Raw genomic sequence first — 13,284 nt, 5'->3', positions numbered from 1 at the left:
GAAAGATCTTTTTCTGATCTAAATAGTTTTAAATGAAATTTAAAGTACATCCCTTTCTCAAAAACTGGGTTCTGTTTGATATGACAGTTCTTCTAACTGTTGTTGGAGATCTCTTTTATTGTAAGTTAGCTGCAGTATAGCAATCTGATGATATAGGTTCATAAGATTAATTTTCCTTTATGGCTTTTGGATCCATTTTATTATTTTTTAACCACTTATTTTATAAATCACTTACTTGCTAGAGTCAAGAAATGTAATTTTTCAAATGCCATTGACTAAGGATTAAAACCTGGATCAAAACATTCTCCTCCCAACTTTTATTTTGAAGAAAGAATTTATTTGATAATTATAGGCCACCAACAGGCAACTAATTAAACATTCTTTAGAGCAGAAAATTACCTCCCTTATCAAGGTGTCAAGGTCAGATCTATAAAAGCACATTGAAATAGATTATCAAACAGTCATGTTTACATCTCAAGCTATATGAAAAATTGTACTATGGAATGTACAGTCTTAAAACTGAGAAGAAATTAAAAGCCCCTCTTCTTGTTTCCAGATTCTCTTAGGAACCATGTTCAACAGGGTGGTTCCTGGAAAACATTGTTTTTCTGTTCTTTTAAAAATCAAAGAAGGCACAGGGTCTTTTATGCTCTTGTAAAATAATATTAACAACAATAATGGGGCATTTTCTACATGACAGGGACTCCTTTAAACTCTTTACATAGATGTTCTCATTTAATCTTTACAACAGTTCTACACAGTAGACACTATTAATAGCTTCATTTTGTGGAGCTGAGGCAGAGACATTAAGAAACTTGGCCAAGGTCACTGATCTACCAGCAGATGAGTCAAGACAGAAACTAAGAAGTGAGACTCCAGAAACTGTGCTCCCAGTCCCTTTGCTTGATAGAAGGACATTCTGTGTCCTTTCCCTCACCTGAAAAGTAACTACTCTAGGACCATAGTATATTTACTATGATGGCTTTCCTACATTATCTTAGTCCATATGAATGTGTGAGTATGAATGATAGACCTCATTTTGCTTATGGTAATCTCATTGCTATCAGGAAAATTATTCACAAAAAATAAATTATTCTCTTTCCCAATTACATCTTTGCTAAAGTCTTTACATTCTAACTCATAATACACTTAGAGAATTTTTTGTACTCTTTTAAGTGTCACATCTAAGATGTTCATTCATTTATTCCTCTATCAAATATTGGTTGAATACCTCCTATGTGCAAGGCACTCTTTCTAGGGATTTATCTTTTGGGGCCAAGTGCATATATAAGCAACTGTAATTCCACCTTCAGTATTTAAAGCAGACAATGACAGAGACACTAAAGTACTTTACTTTTATTATCAACCTGGCAACCCTCTTTTCAAACTTTCTTTTTCTCCCTACACATTCACAAGATAATTGGCTTTGCCATGCATGTATGTTTTGCTTTTAAGAGCATGCAGCATTTAAGCAAGGAATTTATTAAGCAGACATATTTGGAAACAATAATCCAATTAATTATGAAAGAATTTTTTGCCTTATAAAAGTAGCTTGCAGATAGCTGAATAATTTACTCAAGGAAGAGGGCAAGTATGTGGGGAAAATACAGAATATGCAGTTCAATGCCCATTTTAGTATTGCTTATTGTTTGTAAAGTCTATTTTGCTTTTCCTATGGAAACGTTTTCAGTTCTCTTGTGTTAGTATTTAGTTTCTAATAAATGTGGAAATTCCAAATTATAGGTATATTATATTTGCCAATTTTAATATAAAATGTTTGCATAATTTTTCTTGTTCTGGTTGGTTTTCTTATTGCAAAGGATGCATGAGTTTTAGAAGTCTAGAATCTAACTACTGGAGGCTGTCTGCTTTGATTTTCTATTTTTGTTTATAGCTCAAAGAAATAGCACTAACCCATTAGATGAAGAGGATGCACACCAGCACAAGGTATATCTATATATATTAATATTTTTATAGGATTGCACCTGCTGGTATTTTATAGCTCATCAGTTAGAAAAGAAAGACTACTGAAGCATTAGTCGGAACATTGACTTCACCTAAGCTCTTACGACACTTCAGAATAATTACCTGGGAATCAGAAGTTCTGGGCTGCTAGTTTGGGAAGCAATTGAATAAATACAGCATATCTGGGCACACTAATGTAGTGGTAGCTATTTCCTTTGTCTCATCATCATGGAGCCATGGAATTTATCAACTATAACGAATTTCCTTTGGCCTAGGCACAGTATGAAAGCCAAAGGTGTCAGTCCATCCTTTAAAGTTTACATGGTGGGTAGTTCATCTTCATTTGCTGCTTGAGTTGTGGTGAGTGAGAGGAAGCAGTGTCCCTAGTTTAATCTTAGCAGCCCACTATAATATTTCCATACAGACCAACTTTGGAGCATATCTGTCTTCTTGTTTTCAAATCCCTTCTTCCCCTGACCTACCTATAATCTCTCACAGATACCAGAAAAAGAAACTCTCCTAATCCTAGCTCTAGTTATGTAAAATTGGGAGAGGGGAATGTTTCCAAAATACTTTCATAAAGTTTCCCTTATAAGGAGACTTGACCTGGTTAGTTTAATAAGCCTATAAAAATTAAGTAGATCATACTTTTTATTGTTTAGTAATACCAATACTGTTACAATACTGGCAAAAAGGAATTAAAATGTACACCAGAAAATAATGATTAGTACACATGGAGTCTGAGTCTGTTACATTTTGCCTTTCTTATTAGTCTGCTTTTCTGAAATATCAGGCTGGATCATACCCCAGAAGTCCTGTGGTTAAATCAAATTATAAAATTGAATGGAACAATAATCAGACTTATCAATGATGGATAAGAATGAATTGAGGGTAGAATTATAGCTGAAAATAAAAGCTAACTATATTTTTTGTTTCTATAGAAACCAAAATTCAGTTCTAAAAGTCACATTTATTGTGTTTGTGATGAAAATTCCAATACACAGAAGCCAGAACATGAAAAAGTTGATGAAAGAAGCAAAGACAGTTTATTGATAAATAAAGAAGATACATGTGAAGATTACCAAAAAGATGCCAAAAACACAAACTCTGTTAAATCCCAGCATAAGGAATCAATTCTTGACCAAATATACACTAAAGAACCCAGAAAGAACAATCTCCATAATTTCAGAGATCCCAGCACAAATGTGTCTAAGGAAAAAGGAAGAAGAAGCACACAACATAAAGGGACTCATGTGGATGATGGAAACTGCAGTCTAAGAAAGTCAGTATCTGTCTCTTCTTCCAAAAGAATAAAAGAAGTGGTTACTCATCAGCAGCATATTCTCAAAATTCAAGGTGACCTTCCAGAAGAGTCTTATAAACCTTCCAGCCCAGCTTGGCCAAGCTTGAAAAATGAATTAGGTAACAATATCAAGGCTTGTTCATATTCCAAAGAAACATGTACCCAGAGCCTGAATTTATCAGATGGTCTAGAAGTACAATTCTTAGAATTAGACTCCATTGACCGAACTGTTTCTTCCTCTGGACTTTCTTTACAGAAAGAAATCAAGTTACCACTTCTTACTGCCGACCAGCAGCCTCACGCTGATGAAGAACAGCATATTAGTCCTTATAAATCTCATGAAAATAGTAACTCCAGTCAAAAAGATGAGAGCCTTAATAAATGGGAAGATTCTTTCCCATCCGTTATAAAGGGAAATTTTAATGACGATGATGGTGGTGATTGCTCTACCTCTGAGGAGACTGAAACATCTAAAAAGGTGATAGGTTCTGCAGATTGTAAAAACCACTACACTTGTGAAGAGAACTTAACAGATAAAGGAGAAATGAGTTTTCAACAATTTTTACCTTCCAAACATTTTCCAAAGGAAAATGAGATAAAAACAGGCAGCTGTACCATACTTCTACCACAGGAAGCTGTTAATTTTTCTGATTCAGATAATATTGTCATTTCTGAACATGTTGCAAATTATGAGCAATATATATATGGAACTTCTTTTGATCATTCACATGGCAATCCTGAACAAACTTCCCTGGATTGTACAAGAACACTTTCAACACATGACATTTCAAAGTTGACTAGTCACATGGAGCTATTCAAAAGGCCCCAGGATTATAGCCCCAGAGCACCAACTCCTTTAATGAATCAAACAGATACACATATTATAGAAAAGGTGAATGAGAAACAAGACACTGAAAGGAATTACAATGATAATTGTCAAAAAACAAGTTATTCAAGTGGGCCTTTATCCACAGTTGTTCGTTCTCAAGTAACAGAAACAACTGAAGTTGATAAAAGGAGTCAGGACCTTCCAGAGAGTGAGACCATGCATAACACAAATTCACATTCCTCTGACAATATGCATGAAGAATTGATCAACATCTCACAACTTAGTCAAAGAGAGAAGGAAATTTCTCCCAAACGAGGTATTAGTAGTATCACTCAACTTGTAAACATTTCTTGTAAATTTACTTATCTTATAGAAATTTACAACTGAATTCCACTCAAGATATGTTCAAACTTAGAAGAGTGAGGACACATGGGCCCTGATTAAGGGATGCTGCTAAGCCTACTGATAGTGTTTACTTTGAAGGTCAAACTGCTATTATCGAAGATGGTTGTTAAATTGGTACTGAAAGAAATTAGCAAATAGTATTTCTATCCATTTTTATGTTTCTTTTTAATATAATATTTATTTAGTATCAGGAAACAATATTTTCACAGCAGGATATTGTCAGCCCCATTGATTTCGACTATTCACCATATCCTCATCAGAATTGCAACCAGTAAACTTTGTTTGCTATGTATGCTGTCTAAGAACATCTTTAAGGGGCTTCCATTCCATTAAAAAAAAAAAAAAAAAGTCCAGCTTGTAACAGAAACTAAGAAGTATGAGTTTTTTTCTAGTCATGTAGTCAGTAAAAAGAATTACAATACTGATATTACAGAATGTTTGTTTTTCAGATGAAGAATTCTATAGTAATATCAATAGAGATGAAAGCACTATAAGGGATTTTGAGGGGGAAAAAGGAGAAAATGATTCAGAAATTCAAAAGCCTAGTAATATCCAAGAACACAAAGAAGTAAAGAATTTCAGAAAAAGACAAAATTCCTCAAAAGCTACCTACAGCCAAGGTTTGTATTCTATAATTGTATGGGTGAAAGTTTACACTATCAAATACAGCCATCCACTCTACTTGAGGCAGTTTCTAAACTTTCAGATACACTGTTTCTTTTTAGTCATTCACTAAGTTATAAGATTATTTCAGTTATATTTGTTGGATACTTTTACTATAAGGCACTACTTGAGAATCCACTAGTCTTCAGATATATTCTTGTCATATTTCCTCCTATGACTTGTAATTTGTTTTTTAGAGGAGGGAAGATAAACAGCAGAGGCAGCAGGAATATTGGGTGGGGGGCAGCATGGGTCAACTGTATCAGAGCTCTAAAAAACTTCCACTGAGCTCTTTTTAACATAAGGAAATTAAAGAAGCTGTTCAGTAATTTCTTTGTGTTAAATGAATGAATGAGCTGTGTGTTGTTTGGCAATTGGACTAGCTAACTATCCTTTGATGGTTCTTGGAGCTTGTTCTTTGATGAAAAATAGGCTAGACCATTTCAGGTTAAATATTAAGCAGTGAAAAGCTGATTTATCTACTGTCTAGTAAGAGGTAGGAGAGGAGGTCACTGGATTAGGCATTCTCTGTGAACCTTCCCCTAATGTCCCCCTGTTATGTAAACTGAAGCCCTTCTTGTACAAACCTCCTGTAGTGGGCTGAATGGTTGTCCCCAAAAAGGTTATGTCCACATCCTAATCTCTGGAGTTTGTGAATGTTACTTTATTTGGAAAAAGGGTCTTTGCAGATTCAGTTAAGAATCTTGAGTTGAGGAGACCATCTTGAATTATCTGGTTGGCCCTAAACCTAAGGACTAATATTCTTTCAAGAGAAAGGGAGAGGGAGATTTGAGACATATAGGAGAGAAGGTAACGTGAAGATGGATGCAGAGTAGGGTAATGTGGCCATAAGCCAAGGAAGCCAAAGAATGCCAGCAGCCGCCAGAAGCTGGAAGAGGAAAGAAAAGATTCTCCTCTAGAGTTTCCAAAGGGAGCGTGGCCTTGCTGACTCCTTGATTTTGGACTTCTGGTCTCCGGAATCATGAGAGAATAAAATTCTGTTGTTTTAAGTCACCCAGTTTGTGATTATTTGTTATGGCAGCCACAGAAAACCATTACATCTCTCTAGCAGCATCTAATCTTTAACATTCTAATGTAATTGCTTAAACCTCTGAAGCACAAACAGTATCTTTTCATCTGTTTCTCTAGAGAACGGTACTTGAATAAATATTTGTTTGATTGAACTAATAAAGAAATAGAACTGCCCCAGAGAAAAGAATTCCAGATATGGATATCTGGGGATTCCTTAACACAAAGGCTTGCTTACCTCCTGATCACTCAACAGTGAAGTCAACCAGGTTCTGAGCTCTGCCACTCTTCTTTCACTCCCCCCCTCAACACACACACACACAGATTTCCATTCAGAATTTTATTTCTCTCATTTAAACATGAACAGATGGCCAAAGATCAGCAAGCATTTGAGGAAAGTGCCAATATGAAAGATACATCAAAGCAAACTAAAAAACCAAAGGAACCCAGAGGAAACAAACAATGTAAGAATTAGAAAACAAAATCTAAAACTTGAAAAAAATGGTATAGAAAAGAAGGAACAGAGATCAACAACACAGAGCTCTTAGATATTAAAAATATAATAGCAGAAATTTAAAAGACACATATATAGGTAGATATCTGCAGCAAGATTAAAAAGTAAAGCTTTACAAGTCCCTGCAATGGGCAAAAAAAGAAATAACTAAACAATAGGAGAAAAAAGACAAGAAAATTAGAAAATTACTCCAGGATATGCAGAGAGAACAGTGAAAACAAGAGATGAATCACCAAAGAAATACTACGAGAAATTTTCCCAAATAAAGGACAGGATTTTCCATATTGAAAGGGTCCAGTACAATGAACAAAGCATATCACTGTGAAATTTCAGAACAGGGATAAAGAGAAGATCCCAAAGCTTCCAGAGAAGAAAAAAACAGGTCACATGCAAAAGAAGAGAAATCTATTTCTGAATAGTGTCATACTACTTAATAGCAACACCAGATTCCAAACTTTAGTGTTACCTTATGAAGAAGTTTAGTATGAGAGCTACTTGTTTCCTTTCAAGTTTCTACCAGGTTTTATCATAAATTTTCAGTTAAATGCTGTATTTTCTGTTAAATGCTGTAGAAATTATGATCATAACACTGAGTAGTTTTTGAGTTTTTGCCCCAAAGTCTTTATCACTTGTCTGCCATCTTTGCTACATATGCACCAGGAACAAGGTGAGAGGATTTATACCATCCACAATAAGAATTTTGGGGAGAGATTTTTCATTTCAAATGTGCAATCTTCAGGCCTGCCTTCCTAGATATTTTAGAATTTTTAAATATATTCCTGTCTATCTATCTATATATCTTATATATTTATTACATATATAATATATATGTTATTATTCTTCCAATAAAGAATTTCTGAGTGCAATTTTCTAAATATATTTTTGTTTGGATGTCAACGGAAGATAGGAAGCTATCAGTCTTCCCTGTGATTGATATAACTAAAGAATCCATTTTTAAAGAGAATAATCCTCTAATCTTTGAAACTCTTACCCTGAAATTATATGACTGGTTGCTAGCATTTAGGGAATGGGCCATGGGAAGTGTCCCATGGTTTAATGCTGTGGTTTCCAAACTTTAGCTTGCATCAGAATTACCTGGAAGGCTTGTTAAAACACATATTGCTGGACTCCACCCTCAGAGTATCTTATTCAGTTAGATGTATTAGTTATCTATTGCTGTATAACAAATTGCCATGCATGTTTAAAACACTATGCATTTTCTCACAGTTTCTGTAGGTCCAGTTGGACATGGCTTAGGTAGGTCCTCTACTTAGGATCTTCACAGGCTGCAATTAAGGTCTTGGCCAGGACTGGGGTCCCACCTGAAGGCTCAACAAGAGAAGGAGCCCCACTTCAAGGTTCATGTGGTTGTTCATAGAATTCAGTTCCTGGAAGTTTGTCAGACTGAGGGCCTTAGTTCCCACCTGGCTATTGAGCAGTGGCTGTCCTTAATTTCCTACCACATAGGCTTCACTGACAGTCATTTGCTTCATCAAAACTTGCGAGCTGAGAAGGCAATAGAGTCTGCTAGTAAGAAGTAAGTAAGAAGTTACCATCACTTGTAACCTATTCAGGAAAGTGCAATTCCCTCTATATTCAAGTATTCTATTGGGTAGAAGCAAGTTACTCAAAAGGAGAGAATTACACAGGGCTATAAATAATAGGAGACAAGGATCATCAGAAGCCATCTTAGAGTCTGCCTTTGTGGTAGGCTTGGAATGGACTGGAGAATTTGCTTTTCTGACAAGTTTCCCAGGTGATACTGACCTGCTAGTCTGAAACCACACTTTGAGGACAGGGAGCTTGGAGTCCCAACTTTTCTGTATTTAAACTTTCAATTAATCTCCCTGTTTCCAGCCTTAATCCACACATGCTGCCTGCTGTGGTACTTGATATCCCCAAATGCTGGGTGCCTGGGTTCAGATTGGCTCGCTCTCTTCCTCTCTCGTTCCCTTTGCAGGCACTTGGACTGGAGCATTCCCCACTCTGCCAAGTCAGTTACTTCTCTGTCAGTGCACTTCTCAGTTTCACAAAATTTGTTGAAGTCTTTTGTTCTCTATTGTTTCCTCTTCTGTTTTCTTTATATGATACTTAAAAAAAATCATTTACTATCATTTTAGCATGATTTTAGAGGAAATGGGGAAGGTCCACAATGTGAGCAGTCCACTACTTTTAGCTCCAACTTAAATCTCTTTACCTTGCATTGCAAGAAAGAAGATTTAAAAAAATTCTTTGGACAGTCATACCGCACTGCATTTTTTGTGAAAGAAAAATAGAAAACCTAAAAGGCTATAGTACTTGCACCACATGTGATCAGAAACATACCCGTTGAGGCAGAGAATAGCTATAGAAAGAATATTTATATATAAACATCACAATTTGAAAAAAATTTTATCTATTGCTTAAAAGGACTACTTGAGAGTGAGGACAAGTGTAGAACTGAAGTGAATTTATCAGTTTCAATCAAGCATGATAGACTGAGCAATCATCTTCTAGGATAAATACAAAGTAATGTGCTTATATGCTTTATGATTTCTTTACAAGATATACTTTAAAATAATAGCAGTAATAATAATATTATTTGATGTATGTTTCTATGTAGTGCATAGAACTTTTGTGGAAGTTCTTATGTATTTGCTAGGATCATTTATAATAATCAGCATTTGGCAGAAAAGAAACCTCAGTTTTGCCTGACAAATTTACAGAAATGAAAACAGCTGGGATCAATAAGAGGAATATGAAAGGAGAAAGCCAGCTTCATTTGGCCACCAGAAGAGGAAATTTGTCTCTGGTGAAAGTTCTAATAGAATCCGGAGCAGATGTGAATCTAAAAGATAATGCAGGTTTGGGTACTTTTAATTTTAATTTTCTTTATAATTTGAACTCACCAAAATATGCATTTCATCCTTATCCTCCCCAATTTTGACCCTGGCTGATATAGAACTGCTAACTTTTATTTGAATAGTCTTTTTCATAATATAATATTATTTAGTTGAATAGTGAGATTTATTTTGGTGTCCTATCAACTGCTGAAATAACTTTCTTTTTTGGAACAGTTGTTTACATACATTTGGGAGCATCGGGAGGGGTTACACAGAATAGAGAGTAAGAGGATTTTTATTTACACTCTTTCCTTGAAATCCTTAATTCCATTTCCTAGCTTTGGAGGGAAAGCAAACACTTCCACATTTCCTATCCCCTCTTCTTTTTCCTCCTCTCTTTATATGATTCCTTTTCACTCCCTTCCCTTATTTTCAATCTAAGCTTCCATTCTTTTAGTTGATCTTCTAATATTTTGTTTGTGTGAAGAATTTCAGAAGGAAAAACTCAAAAGTCAATTGAGTCAACTCATTTTAAAAACAAATGTGACAAGTACAAAGATGTAAATATAAATGTCAGATGATCTTACTCATTTAATATCTGTATTAAAACAAATTGACATGATTAATATTTACTCTAGCCCCTTTGTTTATTTTGCATTCTGTGAGTCTCTGGTGCTTGTATCAACAAATATTTGTGATGATATAAATTTGTTTTAAAAAACAAAACAAATTTTTAAGGTATTATTTTTCAAAACTATTTCTGGTCTAGTAACTTGTGTATGTGTGTGTTTGTATCTGTGAATCAACATAGATATTAATTCCATTAAGGCAAAGAAACAGCCATAAAGATACTATGTGAATGCAGATTGGCAAGCAGAAACTAGTCTTATTTTTATTATTCCTTTTTTCAGGTTGGACACCACTTCATGAGGCATCTAGTGAGGGATATAATGATATACTTGTAGAGTTATTAAAAGCTGGTGCTCATGTTAATAGTGAAAATCTAGATGGAATTCTGCCCTTACACGATGCTGTTGCAAACAATCATTTAAAGGTATTGTACTCATCAGATTATTTCCTATTACTTTTTCTTAGGGAAGGGAATGAAGGAAATGATATTTTTAACTGAGAACTAAAGTGATTCCTTAAATGATTTTAAAAACTTGCTTGAAATTACATGTGAAGATAAGGTATTGTGTATGGATTGGAAAAACAATATATTTCTTAAAGAATCATTTTCCCTTTGCCTCTTCATCACATAATTCATGTTAAGTAGAAATAAAATGAAAAATGCTCAAAGTAAACCCAGGCTGTAAATCTAATACATTCCATTTTAAATTGTCTAAAATGTTTTGCTGTTGGTCACAAAAGAGCCTAATTATAGCGATGATAAAACTAACAGTTGGACTTTTTTATATTTTTAACCAAAAATTGCTCATTGGGTTTGGAGTTTTCAAGAAATGGAAAAAAAAATCAGGTTGCCTGTTTCCTGGGGATTTTGTTATCTTTTTTTCTTTGTTCTTCTTCATCAGGCAGCCATCATAAAAATATCTCAAGAGAAGATTATTGGGATCATTATTTCAGTGACACTGAATTTCAAATCTAGACCTTAAAACCATTTGGATTTTTAAACTCACCTTTCTGTTTGACAAATCTTGGGAAAACTTTTATTGTTATCAATAGAAAGGTACAAAACTTCAGGAAAAATAAATTGCTTTTGAAAATATGGTTAAGTACCCAGCAACAGTAGCAACCAAAACAGAGTTCATACATAAAACTCCTTGGATCTCTCACTACTAACACCTCTCTCTCTCTCTCTCTGTGTATACATATATATGTGTATCTATATGTGTGTGTGTGTGTGTGTGTGTGTGTGTAATTTAAGAGCCTGGTTTTTTTTTTTTGCAATTTTTTTTAGATATAGTCACATACCATACAATCATCTAATGTGTACAATCAGTTGTTCACAGTATCATCATATAGTTGTGCATTCATTACCACATTCAATGAACATTTTTATTACTACAAAAAAAATAAAAATAAGAATAAAAATAAAAGTAAAAAAAACACCCAAAAGTATACCCAAAACAACCCATCCCGCCCCCCCCGATTATTCATTTACTTTTTTGTCCTCATTTTTCTACTCATCTGTCTATACACTGGATAAAGGGAATGTGAGCCACAAGGTTTTCTAAATCACATGGTCACACCATATAAGCTATATACTCATACACTTATCTTCAAGAAACAAGGCTACTCGGTTGCAATTCAACAATTTCAGGTTTTTCCTTCTAGCTATTCTAGTACACTAAAAACTAAAAAGCAATATCTATGTAATGCGTAAGAATAACCTCCAGAATGACCTCTTGACTCCATTTGAAATCTCTCAGCCCCTGAAATTTTACTTTGTTTCATTTCTCTTCCCCCATTTGGTCAAGAATGTTTTCTCAATCCCACAATGCTGGGGTCCAGACTCATCCCTGGGAGTCATGTCCCATGTTGCCAGGGAGATTTACACCTCTGGGAGTCATGTCCCACTTAGGGGGGAGGACAGTAAGTCCACCTGCCAAATTGGCTTGTAGAGACCATGTCTAAACAACAAAAGAGGTTCTCTGGGGGTGACTCTTAGGCACAGGTATAAGTAGGCTTAGCTTCTCCTTTACAATAACAGCTTTTATAAGGGTAAGCCCCAAGATCAAGAAGTGTCTGGTGATTTTTAATTAAAGCTTTTGTGGAGGTATATTCCCACTATTTTCAGCTTAAAGGTACTCATGTGAAGGAACAGAGTTATTAATGTTTTTCTTTATTAAAGAAGTTTAGGTTTATAGACAATCATGCATAAAATACAGGATTCCCATACACTACCCCACCACTAACACCTTGCATTGGTTTGGAACATTTGTTACAATTGTTGATAACACATTTTTATAATTGTGTTATTAACTAAACACCATGGTTTAACTTAGAGTCCACTGTTTGTGTACTGTAGCTCCATGGATTTTTTTTAAATTTTTATTCTGTTACCATATATAAATCTAATAGGTCACCTTTTAATCATATTCACATATATATTTTAGTGTTGTTAATTGCATTCACAATGGTGTGCTACAATCACCACCATTCATTAACAAAACATTTCCATCATTCCAAATAGGAACCCTATACATTTTAAGCCTTAACTTCCCATTCAATATCCTCACCCTGTCCCCTAGTAACCTATATTTTAGATTCTGACTCTATGGGTTTACTTACTCTAATTATTTCAAATCAGTGAGATCATACAATGTTTGTCCTTTTGTTCCTGTCTTATTTCACTCAACATGATGTCTTCAAGGTTCATCGTTATGTATCAGGACTTCATTCCTTTTTACAGCTGAATAATATTCTGTTGTATGTATATACAACATTTTATTTACCATTCGTTGGTTGATTGACACTTGGGTTGCTTCCATCTTTTGGCAATTGTGAATAATGCCGCTATAACATTGGTGTGCAAATACCTGTTTGAGTCCCTGCAGTCAATTATTTGAGTATATACTAAGTAGTGAAGTTGCCAGATCATATGATAGTTCTGTGTTTAGCTTTCTGGGGAACCACCAGACTGTCTTCCACGACAACTTCACTATTTTACATTGCCACCAGCAATGAAAAAATGAGTGTTCCTATTTCTCCACATCCTAACACTTGTTATTTTCCATTTTTATGATAGCAGCCATTCTAATGGGTGTGAAATGGTAAGTCATTTGAGGTTTTA

General features: G+C 34.7%; 1 protein-coding gene across 1 annotated transcript in view; it reads left to right on the top strand.

The window, feature by feature from the left end:
- ANKRD31 (ankyrin repeat domain 31) overlaps nucleotides 1-13,284 on the top strand; it is a 247,134-nt gene that overhangs the window by 120,254 nt on the left and 113,596 nt on the right. The window contains 5 exon segments of the mRNA XM_037801810.1: nucleotides 1,895-1,947; nucleotides 2,907-4,413; nucleotides 4,952-5,122; nucleotides 9,414-9,551; nucleotides 10,442-10,584. Of these exon segments, the coding sequence (XP_037657738.1) occupies nucleotides 1,895-1,947; nucleotides 2,907-4,413; nucleotides 4,952-5,122; nucleotides 9,414-9,551; nucleotides 10,442-10,584 (2,012 nt within the window).

Source organism: Choloepus didactylus, chromosome 13 (assembly GCF_015220235.1).
Source record: "Choloepus didactylus isolate mChoDid1 chromosome 13, mChoDid1.pri, whole genome shotgun sequence".
In the NCBI taxonomy this organism is placed as follows: Eukaryota; Metazoa; Chordata; class Mammalia; order Pilosa; family Megalonychidae; genus Choloepus; species Choloepus didactylus.
The sequence above is the reverse complement of the archived record's forward strand: the minus strand, read 5'-3'. Positions and strand labels throughout refer to the sequence as shown.